At 40.3% G+C, this 25,928-nt stretch overlaps 1 protein-coding gene across 2 annotated transcripts in view; it reads left to right on the top strand.

Annotated features, from left to right (window-relative positions):
• The window catches only part of LRBA (LPS responsive beige-like anchor protein), a 445,808-nt gene that overhangs the window by 105,513 nt on the left and 314,367 nt on the right, over positions 1-25,928 (top strand). Inside the window, exons 29-32 of one of the 2 annotated variants that reach the window (XM_056855892.1) lie at positions 746-1,178; positions 12,874-13,004; positions 22,715-22,793; positions 23,138-23,271. In XM_056855892.1, coding sequence (XP_056711870.1) covers positions 746-1,178; positions 12,874-13,004; positions 22,715-22,793; positions 23,138-23,271 — 777 coding nt within the window. Of the gene's footprint in view, positions 1-745; positions 1,179-12,873; positions 13,009-22,714; positions 22,794-23,137; positions 23,272-25,928 lie in introns of those variants that run through there. The other variant, XM_056855891.1, reaches the window with a different exon arrangement.

Genomic DNA, 25,928 nt, shown 5'->3' with positions numbered 1-25,928 from the left:
TGAGTGTCTGAGATATATACTTGGTTATATGTCAGTTTTCCAGTTTTGGTTTTTACGATTCTGTTCAAAATAGTCTAGGGAAACATTTCAAGACTTTCTATGAATCTGGTTTTGATGAGTACTTCCAGATCTAACAGACACACCTGTATCATGAAACCAGTAAAAAAAAATATTCAGGTTGAATATACAGATAAAATTAATCCTTTTTAATAGATGGATGCAAGAAATCACCTCTAATTATGACTTTTAAATATTGAATTAGTTTACTAGCCCCAAGGACCTGGTAGAAGTCATGCAGAATTTATTTTTCAGAATATGCTTTTGCTTCTTGCCCAGAACATTAATGTTTAATATTTTTGTTGGCTTTGTTGAATGTAGCTAAATATATGAAGAAACCATAGAGGTAGTAATATCCAGGAGGATTCTTCTCCTAAAACAGTGGTTAAAAATTTAAATATTCCTTGGTGTAGCAGAATGCCATCTCGGAATGATATAAATGTTACAGAGTATCAGTTCAAAATCCAGCCAATGAGTAAACTGTTGATCAACGTTATACCTAGATCTCCTGTGCTATAGTTTTTTTTAAAAAGGTCTCTTCACTGTGAATTGACATTTGTTGAGAGGAGTATCTTATTCTGTTTATCATCAGTGGTACACATTTTCAGGTATTAAAACAGTGGTTTGGGGTCTGTTTAAAGTAAAGTTATGGGTTTTTTTCTGTATTTTTGTATCTTTTAAGACACAGAAAGCACTCCTGCGGTTATTAGCGCTCCCATACCTGCAGAGGAACCAGAAGGTGCAGCATCTGTACAAAGACAAGACTCAGGTATCGAAGAGGAAGTACACCCTGTACCAGGGCACAATTCAGAAGCTGTGAGGGAAATAGAAGCCCAGGGTCTCAGTGCAGGCCCAGATGCCGTCAGCGAAGTACTGTGCACGCTTTCTTCAGAAGTCAATAAATCTCAGGAAAACAGAAGCGAGCCGCAAAGTGAGGTGGATGGGAAGGCTACATCCTCCATGCCAGCTGCAAAAAATGTCAACGTAAAAGATATCCTAAGAAGTTTGGTCAGTGCCCCTGCAGAGGGGACCACAGTGGATCCTACAGTTCTACCACCAACCTTCCTTGGTGCCCTTGGGGATGCTACTGAACAGCCTGTACAGTTTCGGTCCTTTGACAGGTAAGAGTAAACTTTGATAATAGATTTATTTATTTACAAAGGTGTACAATGAAGTATAAAAAGAATCTGATACTGAGTGATGACACACAGAATTCTAAAAATATTTTTTTTAAACCAAAGTAAAAATTCTTATTGTTTTGAAATACTTTTTAGTTGAACTTTGCAGAAAGATGGAGATATCTCTCATCTTGGTGCTGGTAATCTCAACAGGTTTCAATAAGTTTGGGTGCTTTCTTGTAGCAACAGCAGTGTTTAATATTTTATTTCATAGGTCTAATTAGGATTGCAACCTGAATCATGTATGTGAAAGTCAAAAGACATATTTGAATGAAGATACTGAGTTATTAAATAAGCCTACAATACATGACACTATAATGGATGATTCTCAATAAAAAAAACAATTTCATTATTTCAACCTGAAAGGACCTGGTAGAAGTAAATTGGGGGGGGGGGGTAAACATGTTAGATTCCATTTATTTCTTGGGAACTCCTGGCCACTTTTTCTTGAAGTTTTAATAAGCTGTGCGAATGCAACTTTACTGAAATGACTGCTAAGTAAATCTTAAATTTAAATAATTATGTGTTGCTGAAGACAACCCCTAGGGTGAATTTCCTATCCAGTTATATTTTGTAGGGGAGGAAGAATGCACAGAGAAGTGAATCTATAACTTTTTCTTATTAGGACATCATCACCTGCATATTAATAAATGTCCTCAAGATATAATTACTTACCATTTACCACTTACCATTTCTTTCTGTGAATAAAAACAAACACCTGGGGGTCCAAACAACCCCAGAACTATACTGATTTTTCCGTCTGGGATGCTTTTTTACTCCAGTCTGTATAGCAGATTTGGAGTTAACCCCCCCCCTAGCAAACATTAGTTTATTGTTCTTCAATAATATGCCCATATTTTGACATAACCCTGACCTGGATAGTCCAGGCTAGCCTGATCTCGACATACTTCAGAAGCTAGGCAGGGTCGACCCTGGCAAGTGTTTGGATGGAAGACCTCCAAGCAATACCAGGGTTGTAATGTGGAGGCAGGTAAACCACCTCTAAATGGCTCTGGTCTTGAAGACCCCACCAGGGGTTACCGTAAGTCGGATGTGACTTGATGGCAAAACAACAACAACTTTGTCATATTTTGTTGAAGGTGAATCATCTTAACTGATGCCAGCAAAATGTTGAGCAAGATAAATGAAAGAGAAAGTGAGGTGGCTTGAGAAAGGAAAAGGGCTTAGCTAAGATAAACTTTTTTTTAAAGGATGTATTTAATACTTTCTGGATTATGCCTCAAAAATGGCATAATTGCCTTTTCATTTCATTTTTTCCTTGCAAAGTTGTTATGAAAATCTTTCTGCCAAGTTGTTACAAGGTATGTCCTAATGCAGGGGTTCCCAAAGTTTTGGAACCTGTGGGCATGTTTGGAAATCTGACATGATGTGTTGGGCGCAATCACAAAATAGCTGCCACAGGAGGCAGACCCACACAGAGAGAGGAAACCCCAAGGAAGTTCAACTGCAGCAGAGTCATTTTAAAAAAATACTGGGAAAGATGAGTGAGAGAGAATAAACCCAGCATTATGGTGGCGCCTGCAACATTATTTTAATTTGCACAGCCAGTCAGATCTCCAATGGCAAATCAGAAGCCCTGTTGGGCAGGAGCCTCACCTGGCCCCACCCACTTTCCAAAAACACTTGGTGGGCACAAGGAAAGGTGTTGGCAGGCCCCATGTTGGGGACTCCTGTCCTAATGTGCTTCAGGACTTTGTTCTATCTTTCCTCCAATATTGTAATGAATCTTGTACATGAATATTGAGAGCCTAATGCAATATTACTTTTCCAGTGAGACTTCCCTACTCTGTCATGAGAGCCCACTGGGAGAACTTGGATCTTTCATTGTCTCTCAGCCTAACTTACCTGTCAGGTTTGCTGATACAAGGCTAATATAAAGGCAATGTTGTAAGCTGCTTTGTGTTCACACTGGGGAGAAAAGTGGGGTAAAATACCTAAATAAATAAATACAAATGTTTGACCAAATGCAGCAGTTTAGCACCCCATGTACTGCTCTAGAAGTGATGGTGTTTACAAGTTACTGGGCTGAATCTAGACTAAATTGGTAATTTCCTTGGATTCCCACTTTCTGCTGCAGAACCCCCTTCATGTCATTCCTCAGGATCCCCTATGCCACAGGAACACAGGCAGGATGGTGCTGCTGCAGTTGTCTTGTTTGTGGGCTTCCTAGAGACACCTGGTTGGCCACTGTGTGAACACTGTGTGAACTGCTGGACTTGATGGGCCTTGGTCTGATCCAGCAGGGCTTTTCTTATGTTCTTAAGTTCTTAACAGTTTTTCATGGAGATCAGTAGGCTGCATTGAGAGGGGTGAAAAGCTCCATTCTCTCCATTGGAAAATGTAGCTGGGATCCAGCCCGCTATCTGTAACTAGAGTTGACAACTCCAGCTTGGGAAATTGCTGAAGATTTAGGTGTGTGTGCCTGGGAATAGTGGAGTTTGGGGAGGGAGCTCTGTAGGGATTGGTCATATACAGTGATACCACATCCTATGATGTCACATATAGGTCAAAGGCCAGCTCCTCTACATTTTAATTTTTCTCTTCATATAACTTTCCCCCTGTCTTTTTCTCCTAGACTCTGTGGTATTTTATAAAGCCCTTTCCCCAAAGCTGCCATTTCCTCCAGGCCCCACCTGGGTAACCTTATCTGTACCAGCCACTTCTGTATACTCTCATCTCTTTACCAAACCATGCTTTTTTACAGCTAGTAAATGAAATAGCCATAACGGCGAGTGATTAGCGTAACATAACAAAGACTAAATTGGATTAAGTGAGACATGCTGGTTTGGCAACAGTAGCATTTACAGAATAATATATGTACATAAGTGGGGACCCGCGACAATCATGGGGAATCACTCCCCCATCACTCCCCACACCCGATTCCCTCCTTACTGCTCAGTGGGGGAGGGGTGGAGAGTAGGAGACTCGTGGGGGGAATTCCGTATCCTCCCATTGCCAATCCTGGCACAGCTCTAGGCCCCTTTGCTGCTGCTGCTGAGCTCAGGGTGGCTGCTGGCGTCTGCCACAGCTGGCTCAGAGCGGCTGCCGATGTCTTTCTCTGCCACTGCTGCTGAGCCCGGGGTGGCCTCCAGCGTCCTCCCTGGCCACAGCCGGACCCTGAGTGGCTGCCACCATGGATAGGCCCTGAACGTCTCCATTCTGCTCTGGGAAGTGTCAGCATGCGCAGACAATGCAACTGTATGTGGGGGGATTTAACTCCCCCATGTATTTTATTGTTGATTTTAGATTTTTCTGCAAATATGGGGAAACCCCCCCCCCCAAGAAAAATCTCTTTAGTGTTGGTGTGGCCCCGATCTGTGAATTTAGGTATCCGCAGATGGGGGTCACATGCTGCTATTACATAAGTATATGATAAGTATATGAAAATCTGTGATATTTAATTAACATCATAACTTGGATTGTTTTGCCTTTCTCTTGTAATTATTGTTTACAGTTTCTAAAGTGCATATTATAGACGTGCACATTGAAACATCTCTTAAGGGAACTCAGTGTTGTAATGACACTGTATTCTTGAGGTAATATCTGTTTGCCATTAATTTACTTATCTTCTATATCACAAACAATTAGAGAAGGCAATTGGCCATCGACTAAAACACCCTTGTGAGTGCAGAATTCCTATTTAAGAATTATATGAAAAGCTAAAGGAAGCATTGACAGTCTATAAACTGCATTTAAAGTGATTCAGCTTCCATGGGGGGGGGGGGCGGAAAATGTTTTATTTCAGATGACATCTAATGTTATAGTTCTGAGTTGAGGGTGGGTAGGATAGGTTATGACCTTTTATTCAGGAAACTGTAGCTGCATTCAAAAAGAGGCTTTCATCTCCAGGGACACACCAATATACTAACATTACAGTGGAAAACTTCGGACAAGCAGGCTTCAGGATGCTCTGTGGATCTTACTGTGTCTGGTTTATATTTAATGTATTGTCTGGTATGGAACACAAGGCCTAGTGAGTTAATGTTTTTCATTTTTTTGGTAAAAAAAAAAAAGACACCTTGTTAAAAGTTTTTTCCCATGTAGCAGTTTTACAGCAAAGTATCTCTGGGCATTTCAAAGCATCTCTCTGATCCTGCATTTATCTCAGGAATGTTGTGTCAGAAATCAAAACTCTCCTCATATCTTAAGGATTATCAACTTTCCAGCCATAGCTGGAGAGTATACAGTAACAGCTATGTGAGTGAAACCTTGCTGAAAGACTGCCAGGTTGTGGCTTTTTGCAAACAGCAAGGTGTGTGTGCTCCTTCCCATGCCAAAAATTACTCTTTTATCTTACATGAAGATACAATCTGGTGATTAGTGGGTGCCAGGGATTTATCTTGATGAAAGTTCACGGCCTGGTCTGGCTCTTTCATTAAGCCAGTAGATACACATAATTAGCAGTCTATTTGCAGTGTTTGTCCTTTATAACCTTTAAAGAATAAAATATATATTTCTGTTGCTGAAATTAATAATCATAAAAATGTATAAATCTGAGGTATTTTCGACCTTTTTTTAAAGTTCTACAGCGCAAATAATTAAGATTCTCGTATATAGTGTTTTTTTAAAAAAAATGTGGATGAAATTATGATATTAATTTCTTCATACAGTAAAAACTCATTTTGAAAGATGTGCCCTCCCCAGTAGGTTCGTTTAAACATTTAATTTTGAGGACAATGACGACTTCATTGATCTCTTTCAAATTCTGGAAACCAGCAGAACTATGACGTTGTTCTTTTTATTTCTTCATTATGCCATATGGAGAAGAAAAACTGATGAAGTAAATAAAAATGGCTGTAACACTCCCTCACCTGTACATGTCAGGCATGCCTAATTTGCAGGTTAACTGGGGCTTCAAGTGCATGTTGATTTATTTCTCTGTTAAAATACTACTAGGGACTTGCACCAAAGACCAGGTGGGTCTCTTTTAAGCAATAGGATACAATCCAGCCCTTCACCTTTCCATACCAGTTCCCCACGAGTTGCGTTAAATTTTAATAGTCAGTGACTCAGCTTGCACCATGAAATATGCCAAACTCACAAAAGCAGTTCAGTCTAGGAAAGGAGCTGTGGGGTGGGTCTGTTGTTTGGTTTGTGGCATGCTATGCCGGTTTATAGTGACAGGGTACAGAAATTTGCAATATCTGCAGTGATTACTGAGTAGTCAGATCCTGTTTCTAAGAAGGCAAGTCTTTGTGTCTGTCTCTAGGTCTTGCTCTCTCAGGATTGCTTCAGACTACCTCTGTATGATGCACACTATGTCCCGTTGAGCTCTTTTGATGCTTATACTGTTTTTTACTTCTCTCTTAGTAATGTCTTTAAGACACGAGCTGTAGAAGCAGCACCCAACATCCTCAGACTCCCACCCCAAGTACCTCAAGGTTGTCTGTCTCCAACTTCTCACCTCTTCTATGTCCTCTGATTTTAGGAAATATCCATTCTATGATTTTTTTAAAAAAATGTCTTGTACTTGAAACCCTTCTGGGTTCATGAGGCAGCTAACAGACATATAAAAAGGAAGAAACAATAAAAGGGCTAAAATAAAATGTTTAAAACACAACAATAATCCCTCTCGCATAAAAATTAGTTAAAATTAAATGTTTTCAGCACTTGGATGCAAAGAAGTATTTTAGTCTTGTGCCTAAAAAATAGCAAGGCAAATCTCTTATGGAAGGGGATTCCGTAAATTGGGTAGCACCATTGAAAAGACCCGCTCCATTTTGGGAACTTACCTTACTTTTGCAGATGGGAGTATAAGAGAATGGTCTATCTGGCAGATATGTATTGTTGGGCACAAACACATGGGATAAGTTTACCTTTAGGTATACATTTTATGGCTTAAAATGTAATAATCTGCTCCTTGAATTGGCCCAGAAGCAAATAGGCAAATAACAAGTTTTTTCCAGGATTGGCATAACAAACGTGTCAGCCACACAGCCAGCCATGGATAATAATCTAGTGGCATTATTTTATACTAATTTAAGCTTCTGAAACATTTTTAAGGGTAGCTCAACATATACAGTACTGGATCATAGCATGGATTACCATGGCCAAATTGTGCCTGCTGAGGGAAGCTTCTGTGTTGCACAGGATATGTGCACCTTCTTTCCATCCAGATCCAAATGTAACCCCAAGATGCAAATGTACACCTTTAGAGGAAGTGCAGTACCATCCAGAACAGGCTGTCTCCACATTCCTTCACCAGTTTTATCATCAACCAACAGTCTTGCATGGACTGAGCTTCAATTTATTAGTCATCATCCAACCCATTACTGCCTGCAAGCAGTGATCTACGACATCTCCTGGCTCACCTGACTCAGATGTAAAGGAAAAACAAAACCGAGTGTCATCCACATACTGGTAATAATGTGCTCCAAATCCCAGGACGACTGCTCCCAGCAGCTTCATGTAGATGTCAAACAGCATGGAACACAGAACTGAGCCCTGCAAAACACCATAGCAAGAACACCACAACATTGAGGAATTGACCCCCAGTGCACCATCTGAGAGAGAAGAACTACTGGAGCGCCACTCCCCTTTTCAGTCAGTCAAACCAGAAGGATACCATGGTTGATGGTATCTGTGGAGATATCATGGTTCTGGGGTAGAAGCTGTGTAGCTTTATTTTTAGCAGAAGTTCTATAACGTAGCAGAATATAGGTCTCTGATAGCAGCCTGCTAAATAGCAGAGCTGCTTCATATTTACTGTAACCATGGGAGTAATAACTCTCTGAGATATCAAAAAAGAGGCCATAAATGATTGGTCATTTAGTGGACATTCTATCCACTCTTGATGATTGGTCAGTTAGCGGACATTCTGTTTGATTTGTCCATAATTATGAACGAATGGGTTGGTGGCCTGAGATGTGGTGGATATTGACTGGTTGAGAGTCTTGGCCAAAGTGTATACAAAGCCAGATACCACTTGCTGAAAGAGAGTGAACCGACAAAGATTGAAAACAACAGCAGTAGAAGAACTGCTGGAAAAGAAGTCTGGCAGTGGGACTGGAGGATCATGGACTTGAAGAAAGCCGTGGAGACTTCCAGGAGCAGCACTTTGGTATAGCTTCAGAGAGCGGTCCGAACCAGGAAGAAAGAATTACTGGGTTGAGAAGCAGTGGTAGTTGCTGCAGTATCCAGAGCAGCCAGCAAAGAGCTCAGCCACAAATAAGACTTTGAGTAAAGCAAACAGGTGCTAGCTTGTGGAGGACACTGGATTTGATGGCAATTGGCTATTTGAATTTCATTAGGAGAGTGAGCTGAAAGAAGAATCGCCACCTCTGGGAAATTACAGTAACTTAAAAGAAATTAGCATTTATGTTGCAGATGTCCAGTTAAGTAACCATATTACTTTTAGACCTCTTGTAAATAATTCTTAATAATGTGGCTATATTTTTCTCTTTCTGGAAATGTTTACGAAAAGTTTCTTGCTAGCTGAAGCAGTTTACCAAAGTATTGGAGTGATAGACTGAGGATGCAGTGCGTGTGTGTGTGCCCCCGTGTCTTCAGTCTGTTAAAATCGAACATCTGGAAAAATGATCATGGAACTATATGTGCCTTAAAACATCACAACTGTGCAGTGTATTCTACCACTGTTCAGACAACAATTTGATGTACAAGTAATGTGTGGAAGGAATACGGGGTGGGGCACCTCCTGCTAGCTCCATTTCTAACTGTTTTGTGTTGCTGAGATCTTGAGAACAGTGCGTACGCACATACAAGTTGTATGTATGTAGCCTCACCCAGTGCAATCTTTTTCCTGCAGAAATGAATCAATTTAAATCTGAATGGGGTGGTCACAGAACCACCAATCATGTTCTACCCTCTGTCCCCAATCAGCAAAGAACTAGAGAGATCTCATTACAGATACATGTCCGCCTTTGAAAAGCTAGGACTGAAGTATGTGTCTAAATAATTCTGAAATTATTTAAAAGACTCCCCTCCCCCAATGAAGCTGCCTGAAATGCTTTATGTAGGTAGAGGAACAGTGTGTGTTTGTGTGAGTGGAGAAAGGCATTCTAGATCTTCCCTCTTGTTGAAAATGCCACCTCAAAGCCACTTTTACCCACTGGATAAAATAATACAACACCAAATGTCAGCTTCAGTAGCTGCGTTTGGAGGGGAAGTCAGTGTAAAAGGATCAAAGAACTAAAAGTAACATGTACTTCTACCCTGCTACAAGTAATGAATCACCTATATGTTTAATGCAGTGTTCTATTCCAGACACCTTTCTTTATATCTTTTTTTTAAGTACACACAAATTTCAGGCACACTATATAAATTAATATATGGAATAGCAAATGTAGTTATAGATTTTTTTACTGCTAATTTTACTATAGCATTACAGAGACCATTTTTATGAGATGTATGCTCTGAAAATTGATTGTTGGTAGTTGAACATTTTTAAAACTTGATGGGGTGTATCACTAGAATCCTTTTGTCTCTTTCAGCCAGTATTCAGTTTGGTTATCTGTGCTCATTCAGAAGTGAGTAAAGTAATATGTCTTCACCACTGTCCCCTCTTACACGACAACATGATGGGAATTAACATTGCTCTGACCTTATGGTTAAGATGCATTTTTGATGGCTGAGCTCCACTGTTTCTGACCTGTGCTTATTAGATTTTCTGTATGTCAGCCTTTGTGTTGTGTTTAACATTTTTTCCCTTATGTGTAGAGATCACGTTGATGAAGCAATCTGATTGAAGATGCTGTGATTTTTTTACAAATTGGGAAATAAATATTCATTGAAAGTCATTGTTTCCCTGCTTTCTAGTAGCAATATGACTTGAGCTAGTTCCAAGTAAAAAATGGGAAGAATTCTAGAATTACTACGATTTATTTGTTTAATGACTACTAAGCCTTGTGTTCCAGAAGGATCCTCAAGGCAGTCTTACAGGAATGATAATATGCAATTAATTTGAGAATGTATCCATCCTTTTTTGACACAGCAATTGAGAGCAAGTGTGGTGCAGTTGGACTAGGATCTGAGATCCTGTTGGACTAGGATCTGAGATACCGAGGTTCAAATCCCCACTCTGCCATGGAAGCTCACTAAGGTCACCCGTCTCTCAGCCTAACTTACCTCACAGAGCTGTTGTGTGGATAAATTGGAGGAGGGTAGAACGATGCTGTAAGCCACTTTGCCACTTCCACCCCAGGAGAGAAAAGCATGGTATAAATAAACTGGGTGGCATCCTACCCAAACCCCAGGTCTCAGTAAGCCCTTCTGGTTCCTAGTCCCTTTCATCCATCCTCTGACTATTGGATGGCCCACTGTTCGGCTCTGTGTCCCTTTATGCAATAGTTAAATGTAACAAAATAATGGTCTTTTAATAATAGAGGCCAGATTCCTGATCTCTAGGAAAAGTCTACAACTAGTTCATCTGGTATGATGTACATTTGAACAAACCCCTTGATTCGCAAGAGCAAGATAGATTGTTTACCTAACTGGCTATGCACCTTGTTCTTTAAGGAAAAGTGTGACCTCATTAAAAATATTCAAGTCTACTTTTGCAGGAGTCATCCACCATCAAGGTCTGGATTCAGTATTTGTTTGCCATCTGAGCCATTCAAAACTCAGAACAGCTGTTCTTGGATCAGGCAACAACAAAAATATAGCTGACTCTCATTGTTTTATTGATGACACTATGCTCCAAATATCTGGATGATTGATACTGATATTTAAAAGACTGAAATGATAGAATAAATCCTGAGGCACCCTTTGGGGTAGCTGGCACTACTTTCTGGAAAGCAACTCTTAGATAGGATCAGAGCCACTGCAAAGCAATGCTCCAATCACCATCAGTTCTCACAAACAAAAAGTATTAAATGATCAAAAGCTACTAAGAGGAGAATCAAGAAGGTTAATCTTCAAGTGCAGATTGTCCACTGATTCCTACCTCTTTTCTAAAATCAAATGGGAAATGGTCTAGAGAGCCATTTGTCTCCAGGAAAACCTTCTTTATGCAACAAATATCAAATACTTCCTTGCTTACCATTATAGTTTTCTGGACCTGGCAAAAATATTCTGTTATGTAGAAATTTGGTCACTTTTCATTATTCTTTTTTGCTTTGAGCACAATCCTTTCTAAGTGTCCCTGAGTGCTAAATTCAGAATAGTAGGCATAATTCTTATCACTAAAATCAGTAATACTTATTCTTGAATTACCAAATTTAGGATCAGGGCCAGAGTTCATGTGCTCATGAAAATGAGTTTTCTAATGGAGGCTAAACATAAGTTTGTCACATGACAAACATGTAAAAAGAATTCTCGGTTCCAGCATAGTCTCTTGGTGTGGGGCTCAGGTGGCTGCTGCTACTATCTTTGAGAGTATAGTTAACATTAGCAGTCACCCTTATAATGATATCGCACATACTCCCACATCTATGTTTAATATCAGCTCCTGGTGTAAGTTAATCAAGAGTATGTTTTAGTGTTATAACACCCGCTAGGACTTAAAGTACAGCCTAAGAAAATGAGTCCTTATAATTAAATTTATAAAGTATTGGAAAGTTTTTCTATATATTTATTACCAAACCTGACTTGACCCGAGTTTTAATACATTTTATTTAGAAACTGAATACTTTAAAGCTATTAAGGGAATACTTTCAAGTACTTTCAGTACTGTCAACAGAAGATGTGATTAAATAAATTGAACGTTGAAGACTTTTGGCTTATAGTTAACACCAGATAATTAAAAGGAAGCACTGCTTTGGGAGTGCACAATATATCAGCTGTACTCTTTAGCTCATTAGCTAAGGTTTTGCATGTTTATGGAGCTAACTCGCAATTAAAACTGTCTTTAGTGTATGCTTAACTGGGCCTTTTAGGTGTTTGGAATAAAGCATTACTGTTTAATTGAAATTGGTGGGTCATAATGATGTCCTAGTAATATGCAAGATAAATCCTTTTCCCGGATGCTGGAAACACACATTTATAGAAATAAAAATGTTTGTGTGCAGTTTGAAAAATCATCTGATGTGTATTAATACATCTCCTAAATTGATTTTGTTGATTCAACTCTATACTGAGTTATCTATAAAAACTGAGATTTCAAATACACATTTACAGTGACATCCTAAGCAGAAGTCAGTGGGCTTAGAACAGTATTGTTGGACTTGTTTGGTGTGCCTTCATGTAGCAGCTACTACAGCTTGAGCAAAAACATTCCTATATTGGAAATAGGACTGCTTTCAATGGTGATTGCTAAAGCACTTTTTGTTGACCATTGTTTTGGAGCAATTAATGTGGAAGCCTTGTTACTACAGGATATACACCATGGTTTCATAATAACTATTGAAAAAAATAGAAAATATGTGAATTATCAGACCTGACTGATAGCTTATGTTTGCAAGTCTGAATGTATTGCATGTGTAATTCTGTCTATCTGTACCTTTTTATTCTGCTGTTCCTTTACAGGTTAAGCTGAGTGTATATGACTGGCCAAACGTGACCTCCTTGGTATTACAGAAATTTGAACTTGAATCTGCCAGGTCCTAGTCCAGCACTCTAAACAAAACACTATTCAAGCTGCCTTGTTATTTTGTTTGAAGATGTGTTTGGCAACCCTTGAATATAAGATTTTTTTATTTAATGTATGCATTTGTTCTTATAGGAGTGTTGTTGTGGCACCAAAGAAATCAGTGACTTCTTCTGCAGCTACTATTAATGTTCCCACAAATGCTGTCAGTGTGGTTTCATCTTTGGATTCAGGCCAAGCCCCAGATTTAACGGGAGGATCTCCTGGTAAGTTTCCCCTCTAAATGAAACTACTTGCCAAAAATATTTCCAAATATGATGGAAACATGCATGTTGGCTTGTTGACTTCGTATATATTTTAATCTTGACCGTAGAAAGAATCATTAATTGGATGGCTAATACTGAGGCATGTGAACCTATTTTGTAGATAGGGAGTAGAACTGGTGGCCAAGACAGATAATACCTTTTATTAGGACCAACCAAATAATATATCAAATCAAATCATTTATTACAGCCAAAGGCCAGCATAAAATGTATACATAACTATGTTCAAGCTTTTGAGTTCTGAACTCATTTTCTAACAGGAAAAGAAAGATGCTCAGACATGAATTAAAGTCCTGTTGCAGTATGCTTCAAGACTGAGCATCCTGTTGATGGAATTGTGCCCCTAATCTTTGCACTTTAGACCTTAGACAATCTTTAACCTTTAATCACTTACCTAAGGAGTGACCAATGCAAAAGCCAATTAGATTTTTATGATGCAATTTAATAATTATATAGAAGGGAGAATAATGCTTTTGAGGGGTTACATGCTCTTTGCCTACTTAGGTATACTATCTAATTTGGCTTCTATTGACTTGCTGCCATATTCATCATCTGAAACTGTTCTTCAGTTTGGTTAAAATAATGACTAGCGCAGTGGTCGGCAAACTCATTGGTCAACAGAGCTGCCGGCGGGGGGGGGGACAACCCGGGGAGGAGAGGAGGCGCCCTCAAAGCTTGGGCGGCGGCGCTGTTCTGCCTCACCTTAGTCCTCGGGAGGGGGGGTCCGGGGGGCCACTCTGGCCGCACGCACCTTGGGACCGGCCGCGGTGCGCGTTCCTCGGCTCGCTCGCTCCCGAGCCCCTTCTCAAGCCGGAGCTCGAATCAGGCGCCGCCGCCAGGCATCCCAGCCCAGGATGCAGGGCCGCTGGATGAGCAGGGGGCAAGGGGGGTGTTGGAGAGCTGGAAGGCTCAGGCGCTCTGTCGCCTTCCCCGCTGCCCACTGGGCCGAGAGTCTCTTGAGGCCGCTGCTGGCCCTTCCTCTGCCGGACCGCGCTCGGGTCGAAGGAGTGGGAGAAGTCGGCGGCGAGGAGGTCGCCGGCCCGGTGCTGGAGACCTCCCCGCTTCCTGCGCTCAGAATGGAACAGTCTGGCGGCAGGAGGCGTGAAGGGGGACGGGCCCATCCAGGTTCCTCCCGAGCGGGGCTGCTGCGGAGATCGGTCCCGGGCAGGGTTCCCCTTCTACGGTAGGAAGGAGATGTTCGCCTCGTGAAGTTTTCCTATCATAAGGACGGGCAAAGCTACGCCGGTTGGGTGTTTCCTCGTCATCTGGGATAGGACAGGAGAGCATTTATGCATGGGAGGTTTTGCCTTGGATTTGTCTCTCTAGATCGGCGGTCAGACTCTCCCCTTTCCTTCCGGCTCCAAGGGCCGCTGGGGAGAGAAACAGACCCGTTGGTGCCACCCTGGATGAGATGCCGGTGAGAGAGGGGGCAGAGCCGCACTCAAGGCACCAAAGAGCCGCATGCTGCTCGCGAGCCGTGGTTTGCCGACCTCTGGACTAGTGCATTTTGTGCTATTCTCGGCCTTACAAAGGAACTGTATGTTCCAGAATGGACTACGTAGGGCTCTGAAGAACTGCTGGAATTTATGTTTTTCAAAGGGAGATATTCCATCTTTTTGGTCTTTCATCTCAAGAGGATATGGTATAATTCAAAATTCAATGTGTATCCATCACCATGTAATCTTGTTAACTCTGCAACACCTTCAGTGCAGTCCTACAAATCTGAGAATGAGGGAAGGGGGTGATAAATGAAGTGGTGGCAGTGGAGAGTGCCGTTAAGTCTCAGATGACTTATGGGTGACCCTGTAGGTTTTGCAAGGCAAGAGATGTTTGGAGGTGGTTTGCCATTGCCTGCCTCCACATGGGCTGAGAGAGTTCTGAGAGAATTGGGACTGGCCCAAGGTCACCCAGCAGGCTTCAAGTGGAGGAGTGGGAAATAGACCCAGTTCTCCAGATTAGACTGTCTCCATGTACTAAGAACACTATAACTCTGTTTATAATCGTATTGTTAAATTCCACTTTTAAAACATTTGCAGACTGGAGGCAGACTTTGCACATTTCTATCAAGGTCTAAGCATCTTCCCCCTCCCTTTTCCTCCCTCCCCATCTCTCCTTTTTTTTTTTTTGGTACTGAATGTCCAGCTTAATGAAGAGTTCTGGGGAACTCAGAACATTGTGCTCACTATTTTGTGATATTTTAGCTGGGCCTAATAAAAACGTTGGATGGCAACTTCTTAATGCTACTTTCTATTTACTTGATAAGCTTTTAATTTACTTCTGTGCAGCCAAATAATGCCAAGCAACTCCCAGTATGGAAAAATGATACTTTAAAGAAACCTATTTCAGAATGTAATACAGTTTAATTAAATCTGATTTATTTATTTCGAAGATTTATATGCCATCTTTTAGCCCGATCAGGGCCACCAAAGTGGCTAATTTGATTTTTCATACAAAGTATTTTTAAAGTATTTTTTAAAAAAGATTTGGGTTTTCTAAACGTTTCATTTTAGAAAGTTGTAGGCTGGCCCAGAAATTTTTCACTTTGAATGAACTAAATCCATACATGGCTGGATATTCCATTTAAAAATGATTTTGTTTCTGAACAATTCTGGACTCCCTTAGAGAAGAGAAGGAGAGGAAGTGAAACTGTTTTCTAGTAGCTGTTGACTTGCCATTAAATGAACAATAGGTATCGCTTTTCTTTGCATGTGTACATTCTAAGATATGCAAACGCTTTAGGAGCAGCACTTCCTTTTAAGGACAGTTTATTGCTAGAGACATTATTTGTTTAGACCCTTGGGGACCTTGAATAAACAATAAGCTCTCACTAGAAGGGTGCTAGACAGATGATCTATTTGCATTTTCTTTTATGTCCTTGCGAATGTCTGTAAAACTGTCAGTTTGAAGGAGCCAGTTTATCAGTGAAAGGATAAGAGAGATAAGTCACTTTGGTTCCACATGTTTGAAGTAGCTACTGCACTTACTTGCATGTGTGCTTTAGATGAAAACATGCTTCTGAAAAGTGTTTTTCCCCTCTAAATGCACAAAAGGCAGTGCTTAAATTGAAAGCTCACTTGCAAACAACATTTCATGCTTTCATCCAAAGAGCATTTACATGAAATGGTTCTTTGAAGTCACTGACAGAGTAATATGGCATTTGGGGGGCTTTGAGAATTTTTGAGCTGAAATAAATCTTTTCCTTGGATTGTAGTTTCTTGGAAAGATATGGGCCTCTTACAGTGTTTTGCTCTGCAGGGATGCTTTTGGACTATTTGCCCTGAGGAATATAATTAAAATGTTATGTCAGTATTTAAAAAGGGACTTTTTTGCAATGATCCATGATCCCGAGGTGGTAAATAACCTCTTGGAAAATCCATATTTGGATTTTCAGTTTGTGCCTTCATTTCCATGTATTCACCTTAATTACAACCAGTACACATAATTTACCCATATTTGAAGCAGACTGAGGTTTTCATTGTTCCAGTGAAGAACTGGTATACAGTGTCATTCTGTTGACATGACTGAGATATTACACTTGATGATATTAGGGGTTTGCAGTGGGTATGGGGCACGGTGTGGACTCTCTTTCCCTTCATAAGGTAGTGCTTTAGCCTGAACAGTTATGCCATATTGCCATATGGACAACTATGTCTTAAGCAACAGCAAAATATACCGTTTTTGCCCCAGCTGCAATTGTGACAAGATTTCTATCATAAACTTGAGTTTTCCAGCTGGTTAGGGTAAACAAAAAAAATTTTGTTGCTCAGTTAGGGTTGCCAACTTCCAGGTGGTAATTTACAACTTGCAAGTAAACTTGGATTGCAATAAGAAGCTATTCAACCAAAGGGCAATCACTATGGCAGAGTTTACAAAATAACAAAAACCAATGATATTAAAGCAAATCTTGTATTGTTTTGTTCCTTCACAAACACTCTCTTTTGTGGTTATTTAAACCACAAGTATATTACAGGACCAACAAACACAAATCAAGACAGAATTCCGGTATTCATTCTGTTTCAAAACTTTCCTCAGTTGGATATTGTTAAGGTCCATAGAAAGGTAAATATTGTCCTCAAATAATAATCTTGTATTTCTTTTCCTTTTCAGGTGCTTCTTCCTTTTATATTGGAGAAGATGAAGCTCATAGGCAATGAAGCTCACAGGCACTCCCACGCTGTTTCTATTTAAATTAGTTAAAATAGTTTACAAAAAATATCATTGGAAACCATACAGAGTATTAAATATACATGCAAAAACTATACAATAAATATTTACAGACAACTTATCATGTCTTCTAAATCATTATAAAGGCTCTCTGAGTCAATTTCTTTATATTTTGGTGGAATACTAAAAGGGAATCAGGTTCGTCATTTATAGAAACGCCGACTCAGATGCTTCCCAGAGACTGACTTTACAAGAAGGCTGAATAGTCGCACACCGAGTTAAGCCCATTAGGGATCATTGTGTCAAACATAGTAATGAAGTGTGCCTCTCTTTGAAACAGTATCCTATCAATATTCTCTCTGCTATAATGTTTCCTCTGATACTGCCAGAGGGCTTCACGTGTGTGAGAACGGGTCTGAAATTTGAACTCAAAACTTACACTGACTGTAGCTCAGAGAATGCAATTTACGCCGTTCTCTGCCCAATTTATGTACATAGGTACATAGGTAAGACCAATCAGTCCCTGAGAACACGGATCGGTGAGCATTTATCACGCATACGCAATTCCGTTTTAGAAGCACCAATTGTCTCTCATTTTTTTCAAGCTAAACATCGAGACTCGGATCTGAGGTTTTTTGCCCTCTGGCAGTATCAGAGGAAACGTTATAGCAGAGATTCCCTTTTAGTATCCCACCAAAAGAAATTGACTCAGAGAGCTTCATTGCCTATGAGCTTCATCTTCTTCAATATAAAAGGAAGAAGCACCTGAAAAGGAAAAGAAAAGAAATACAAGATTATTATTTGAGGACAATATTTACAATATTTACCTTTCTATGGACCTTAACAATATCCAACTGAGGAAAGTTTTGAAACAATGAATACCGGAATTCTGTCTTGATTTGTGTTTGTTGGTCCTGTAATATACTTGTGGTTTAAATAACAGTGTGAAGGAACAAAACAATACAAGATTTGCTTTAATATCATTGGTTTTTGTTATTTTGTAAACTCTGCCATAGTGATTGCCCTTTGGTTGAATAACTTCCAGGTGGTGGCTGGAGATTTCCAGACCACAATACTGTTTGTCCTTCCTTCCCTTATCCTCACCCATATATCAAATTTCTTAAGGAATTCTAGAAATTCATAGTCCTTATTATTTCTCCACCCTGCTATATTCCAGGAGAGAAGTTTAACAGCTGTGGGGTTAGGCTTCCTGGTGAGTCACTCGGCCTTGGAGGTTTGCTCTAGGGAGTTAATGGCATCCTTTGAGTCAGTTGGTCCTTTTTCTAAATCTATATGAAGCTTGTGACATGGAGCTGGAGGTTCGCAGCTTAATGTCAACTCCTGATGGGCCCCAGTATCATCTTCAAAACAATGTCCAACTGGAGGCTCGTGGCTTATCTCTAGCAGTTCTTATCCTGCAGGTACCTTACTCCTCCTATGGAGTATCTAACCAAACTTGAAATTCCAAAACATCGAAGAGCTTTCCCCTTGGCCAGATGCCAAGCCCTCCCCTCAGCCATCCAGGAAGGCCGCTACAGGAAGATGCCATATGAGGAAAGAAAATGCCCCTGTGGTTCTGGATACATAGAAACTTTTGAACATGTCCTTCTCCACTGTCAATATTATATAGCTATCGGAGAAAGGTTCATCTCGCCATTCATAAATTTCCCAGCCATATGGGACAGTTCCATATTTCATCTCTGTTGCAAGATGTAAACTCCGACACAACGTATTCAGTTGCTAGATTCTGTGCCGCTGCAATTGACTTACAACGGAGGAGGGTCTGTGCTACTCAGCAGCCCTGAAAATGAAGGGATACAGTTTTAATTATATGTGCTCCCCTTTCTCGCCAAATGGTTTATCTATACCAACAAATGAACAAATGAACCAGCATGTTTTTACTCAGATGTGTATTTCAGACTTATGTAAATTGGTACCTTACCTGTTTTACCTGTGCTGGTCATTGACCGTAATAAAGAATTGTCTTGTCTAGCAGTTCTTGTGCCCAAGATTTCGGGGCTGGTGACTCAAGCAGATTTTTATTGGTGTAGACATTAAAAAGGACATTTGATCACAGTCCACACAGCCTGTGGCCAGGGTAGATGATGGCGCCGTAATCCCTTCTGTAACTCTCTCCTGTATATCAATCATTATTGGGTCTATGCATTCATCCTGCCTGCCTTCCTCACCCATATATTTTGAATTAGGCTGTCACCTGAATCCTCCACTATTTCCTGACAAGCAAACCCTCTCCTCACATACAGCGCCACTCTTCCTCCTCTTCGACCCTTTTGATTTTTCTTGAACAACTCATACCCATCCACTACTACATTCCAGTCATAAGCTTTATCAGCTTTGTAAAAAAGGATTTATATGGCTGTAAAAAAGGAGAGCCCTGTGGCGCAGAGTGGTAAGCTGCAGTACTGCAGTCCAAGCTCTGCTCACGACCTGAGTTCGATCCCAACAGAAGTTGGTTTCAGGTAGCCGGCTCAAGGTTGACTCAGCCTTCCATCCTTCCAAGGTCGGTAAAATGAGTACCCAGCTTGCTGGGGGTAAAGGGAAGATGACTGGGGAAGGCACCCCGTAAACAAAGTCTGCCTAGTAAACATCGGGATGTGACGTCACCCTATGGGTCAGGAATGACCTGGTGCTTGCACAGTGGACCTTTACCTTTTTTTTTTAAAAAAGGATAATCAAACTTGCTTTCTGGGGGGGAAACTATAAAAGGAAAAATCAAACCAGATTTGCCACATAGTTCAATCATATGCACTCAGAACTCCATTGCTCTAATGCACATTATTCCTGAGTAACCTGCAAACTTCATTCTTTTGTAAAGTAAGTTTTTCCAATTATGGGGGGGGGGAAGCAAGGTGGCAAAGTGCTTTCTCCCTTCTGCCTCTCTTTGTAATGTTAGAGTTTGATTTATATCAAGTTGTACATCTCTGGTGTGGCTCATCTTTTGGCAGAGTGAGCCATCTTAAGGTGACATAGTTGTTCTAGTAACCTCTGGAACAGTTCCTTCACAGAAGAAAGCAGACTTTTTTGTTTGGTAGTATTTACTCTTTGTGTGCATGCATGTTTATGAGTTGTACAGTGTATGTAAATCTGTGTCCAGTGTCTATCTTTGTATAGATCTCCGTAAAAAAATGTTGATAGTTATTTAGCTTGTAGGTGATGTACAATGAAACAAAAAATCCCAATTTAAAGTATATGCTAATGGGGTCTGTACTTGCTGAGACTAAGTAGAAAAGAGACCTTGGAGTAGTAGTGGATAGCCCAATGAAATGCCAACCCAATGTCCTGCAGCAATAAAAAAGGCAAACTCTATGCTGGGATTATTAGGAAAGAGATTGAAAAAAGATAATATTACAGAGCCCCTGTATGGATTGATATTGTCGCCTTATTTGGAATATTGTGTGCAGTTTGGACCCTGTATCTCAGAAGGAACATTGCAGAGCTGGAAAAAATATAGAAGGCAATCAAGATTATTAAGGGGTTCGAGCACCATTCTTATGAGGAAAGGCTAAAGAATCTGGGACTTTTCATTCTGGAAAAGAGATGACTAAGGAGGGGGACATGATAGAGATTTATAAAATTATGCAGGGGATAAAGAGAGTACACAGAACTGTTTCTCCTCTCCCAAAATATTAAAACAGAAGGGCACCCAATGAAGTTGATGGGCAGTAGATGCAGGACAGACAAAAAGACATACTTCTTTACTCAACAAGTGATTAAAATGTGGAATTTGCTGCCAGAGGATGTAGTGATGGCCACAGGCATAGACAGCTTTAATAGTGGATTAGACAGATTCATGGATAGGTCTATCAGTAGCTACTAGCTTTAGTGGCTAGAGAGAATCTCCACTTTCAGAGGCAGTAAATCTCTAAATACCAATGCCAAGACGCAACATCAGGGGAAGGCCTTGGCCTCTTTGACCTGTTGTTGGCCTTCCAAAGGAACTGGTTGGCCACAGTGTGAGACAGGATGTTAGATTACTTGAATCACTGATCTGATCCAGCATGGCTTTTCTTATGTTGTTTTGGTACACTGCAAGGACGTTTTCCCCCTACGGAGTACGTTTTGGGATGCCCTGGTGTCTTCTCTAGTAGTGGTGCAGGCCTCTGAAGAAGACTGTAATAGGCAGGTTCATGAGGGATTAGGAGTCCTTCAGGTAAATTGGTCCCAAAGCCCTAAATAGTTTGGGACCAACATATCTGAAGGACCCTTTTCCCTTATCATCCCGCTTTGGATGCCTCTGCCTTCTGAGATCAGGCAATTGGCAACTCTGGAGAGGGCGTTTTTGGTCTGGAACTCTCTCCCCTGGGAGATTCATTTGTCCCCTTCTGTTTCCATCTTCTGCCAACAGGTGAAGACTTTTTTGCATTGTTTGGCATTCCCTCTATGATCCCTCCTTCCTAACCTATCCCTCCTTTTAATATTTTGTATGTATTTTAGCTCTGTTTTTAACTCTTTTTATATCATTTTAATGATGTATGTTGGGTGTGAATGAGATTTTAATGGTACATTTAAAATTGTTGGCTGTCTTGGTGGCCCTTGTAAGGGCAGAAAAGTGGGATATACGTTTTGTTAATAAATAATAGTGGTGCATCAGGGCACAATTCTCTTTCAAAAGATGGGTGGTTTTCTCTGAGATTATCTGACTTATATAGGGCATGTTACCCAAGCACCGTTCGGCAGTCTAGGATGCACATCCTGCGGCTTGTTAATTATTGTACTCTATTCCATTTCCCCCTACATTTTAGGCTGAAGCCAAATAGCTGAAGTGTTACTTCCACTGAGAACACAGAGGAGACACATTTAGAACGTATAACTGAAGTAGAGAGTGCGAGTGCAATAAAATATATTTGAGATGGTTATGTGATTTGGATCTAGAGAGAATGGAAAGGGCACGATCTGAGTGTCATCCTTGGTGCACTAGTGTGTAGGGCTGACTTTATTGTGCTAGCTCAGGGCAAATATGAAACCAGAGATACTTTACACATTTCTGATGATGATATAGGAGACTGGTAGATGGTCTGTGTTGGGCTAGAGAACAGAAAAGTGCTCAGACGTGCATCAAAAGAAAACTGTTGATGTGGGAACCATTTTAAGTACCATCACAAATCTTATCAACAATTGCTGCAAAAGTAAAAGTCACACAGAAGAGCCAAGCATAGGAGAGAAACTACTCCTCCACCATTGAGCTAGCTGGCAATTGTACTCTGTGGTTCTCTCTCGCTTTTCTCCTGGCCAGTCTCACCCCTTTTTTCTCATAGGCACACTCTCAGACTGAGACTCACCTAACTTTCTAATATGCTCCTCTTTGGACCAGGGTTGGCAAGGTTTTTCTAAGATGGACAACAGGGGGGCTGGTCATAGACCCAAAGGGGTAGAGGCTGGGGCCACAAGATGGAGGGGAAATGGTTATGGCAAACATCTGTTTATATGGAACACAAGAGTTTGGAATTTTTTTTCTTCCTCTTTTCCAGGCAGCGGATCATCCAATTCAAGGTTGCCTTCTGTTCCAACAGTTTCTTCTGTGCCTGGGGATTCTGCTTCAAATATGAGGTAATATTTAAAATAATGTTTCACACTTGCACAAAACCATGTATATAACGTTCTTATTTTTCAAAATGATTTTGGAATTCAATTGACTGGATTGTGCTATTTCAGTTTATCCTAGAAGCAAATGTAAGATGTCTATCACTGATTCTAGGTTGCCAGCTCTGGGTTGGAAAAATCCTGGAGATTTTGGGGGTGGAGCATGGAGAGGGTGGCATTTGGGTAGGGAAGGCATTTAGCTATTGGTATGGCATTATGATTCCTGCATTTTATACTTTTACATTGTTTTTCACCTTGCAGAATTTTAGGTTCTTCAGCCAGTCTCCCATTTAATCTTATACATCTTTTAGTATTACAGAGAGACTTGAGCATGCTTTGGAGAAGGCTGCCCCTCTTCTGAGGGAGATATTTGTGGATTTTGCTCCTTTTCTTTCTCGTACTCTTTTGGGTAGCCATGGGCAAGAGCTACTGATAGAAGGTACAAGTAAGTTTCCATTTTTTAGCTTAAGAATTTTAATATTTAAGTAAATGAACAAAGTTTGGCACTGATATCAGTTTTCATATTACTTTCAGACAGAGTGAAATGTTCACTCATATCATGTTATTCATATCATGTGAGAGCACTTCTATTGTCCTGCTGTTAAAGTTCTAATCATGGGATGGTTTTGTAAGTTATATGGTTTGGATCAAAAGACCTCTGTGTGCCTCCCCTGGGAGTAGAGGTCCTGAAAAGTCCTCGTCGCCACATTCAACCTTTGGATCTCTGTCTGCTTTCTCCTCCCTGTCTTTGCTGTCTTAGCCCCTCTCATAAGCCACTTCCTCCATCCAATTCTTTATCTGCTGTCCTCATGATTAGTCATTCCCAGGATATGTGCAAACTTTAAGGAATTGCTTTGCTACCAGTCCAGCAATTCTTTTCCCCCTCTCTGTCTCTTGGAATCTGCTGCTACTCTATTAAGGGATCAGGCAACATTTATCTGACCTCAGAACAGATTCCTCATTCAGGTCCCCAGGAACATATGATCCCACTGCGTCCATAAAATCTCATGATTTAAGAAAGAAGAACACCTTTCAATTTCTGAAATGATATAAATAGCCCAATTTCTAGAAATTACCATGGAGCCTAGGTCAGGATGTCCTCGGATGAAGTGTATCTGATTCTGCCCTCATGTGTGGGCATTAATCTGTTATTTAAGATGCATTCTGGTATATCCTTCAGTTTCTCTTGGGAGGAAGCTATTGTTCACTGACTTTGTTTGACAGCATTACTAACAGCTTTTGATGTGGAGATGTCATTGCCATAACACAGTGCATGTTTGAATCCATAAATTATAGAAATGGTGATCAGCTCTCTGAGTCTAGGGTGATACAAGCTACTTAGTACTGGATTTAGTTCACAAATTGATACCATTTGTGGATGTCGTTCACAAATGTAATCTAACATAAGGTTTATTCCATTAGCAAGGATGAGATACTGCAATCAGACTAATGAGTTTATGCATGGATACTTGGAAGAAAGTGCCATTACATTAATTGAGGCTTATTCCCAGGTAAATCTGCAAGGATTGCATTTTAACAAGGAATCAAATCTACCAGTGGATCAGATTTTTTAATTAACTTTGTTTAGATCATCTCATCCTTGCTAACGTCATGAATATGCTATTAGATTAGATTGAACTAACTGCCTTAGGCTCATGGGAGGAAAGGCATGATATAAATATTGAATAAATAAATAAATACATGTCTTCTATTCCTTGATGCCAACTACACAGTTTAATGCTTTTTAAAAAATAAATGTCTCCCAGAACCTGATGAGATATGATTTTGTTATGATTTTAAAGAGGACAAATGTACTAGCATTGCTTCTCAAGCAACAGAATCTATGAATGATCAAGGTATACTGGGTGTAACAGCCACATGTATTCAGTTGGAGCAACTTAAGTTATTGTATAGTTTTGATACTATAGAGATTGAGACGCATTTTTCTCTAGTATTTTGCAGACTGAAAGAACTAAGGAAAATTACATGTAAAAGTTTAGGGGGAGCTATTTGTAGTATAGAAATACATGAGAGGGAAAAGCAGTTTTTAGAGCAGAGAAACAGGAGAGCAGGAAATGCACAGTACCATTGAACATCTGAGATTGATTTGCAAAGAGACTTGGCTCACAACAAAGCAGGCAGATGGTGGTCTTTTCTGGGCAAACATAAATTATTTAATCTTAATCTAATTACCTAATCTTTAAACAGAAATTATTTGTGAACTAGACAATTAGGTTTAAAAGTTTTGCTTCCTTTTCCTGGATGGTAGCTTTTATCATAATTATTCTCATTCCTCATCTCCCTCACCATTGACTTTTGTTTCCAGTTATGATGTCCGTCTTTCACTGGCATGTCCAATTTCTATTAATCATCATTGAGCCGGGGATTGGACTAGATGGCCTGTATGGCCTCTTCCAACTCTGTGATTCTATGCCTTGTGGCTCCTCAGGACCATCTCAATTAACTGCCAGTGGGAGCAGTGTGTGACATAATTCTCATTCTCTCTCTCTCTCTCTCTCTCTCTCTCTCTCTCCCCCTCTCCCTCTCCCTCTCCCTCTCCCTCTCCCTCTCCCTCTCCCTCTCCCTCTCCCTCTCCCTCTCCCTCTCCCTCTCCCTCGTGTTTTAGCAAAATACTGTTACCTCCTCTCTCTTTAAGCATCTTCAGAAAACAGGTAGCAAATAGTTAACTGAGAGAACATAAGACATGATCAGAAAAACTGAGTGAGAAGGTAGCCATTTTTAAAAGATAGTTTTACTGACCGAGTTCCATGCTAAATATTAATGAAGATACCCATTGTGGGATGAGGCTGATAATTGTAAATTTCAGTGAAGATGTATTTAAGATTTGTGAAACAAAATTTTGTATATATTGTTGGCATGACACACAGGTGAATTTCTAAATGCATAAAACTGAAAAAAATGTGTTCGAGTGAAAGATGGTGGTATTTTGTATTGTGCTAGGTTAGGTGTGCTCACAATGGGAGGTACATTGTTTTGACTTCTTGTTCAGAAGAATATAATGTCAGCTCTGACTTAATTTTTTTCTGATTCACTGAATGTTTACAGTTTCTGGCTTGACAAATTTATCTTGTTTTATTAATA

Source organism: Euleptes europaea, chromosome 9 (assembly GCF_029931775.1).
Source record: "Euleptes europaea isolate rEulEur1 chromosome 9, rEulEur1.hap1, whole genome shotgun sequence".
Lineage (NCBI taxonomy): Eukaryota > Metazoa > Chordata > Lepidosauria > Squamata > Sphaerodactylidae > Euleptes > Euleptes europaea.
The sequence above is the reverse complement of the archived record's forward strand: the minus strand, read 5'-3'. Positions and strand labels throughout refer to the sequence as shown.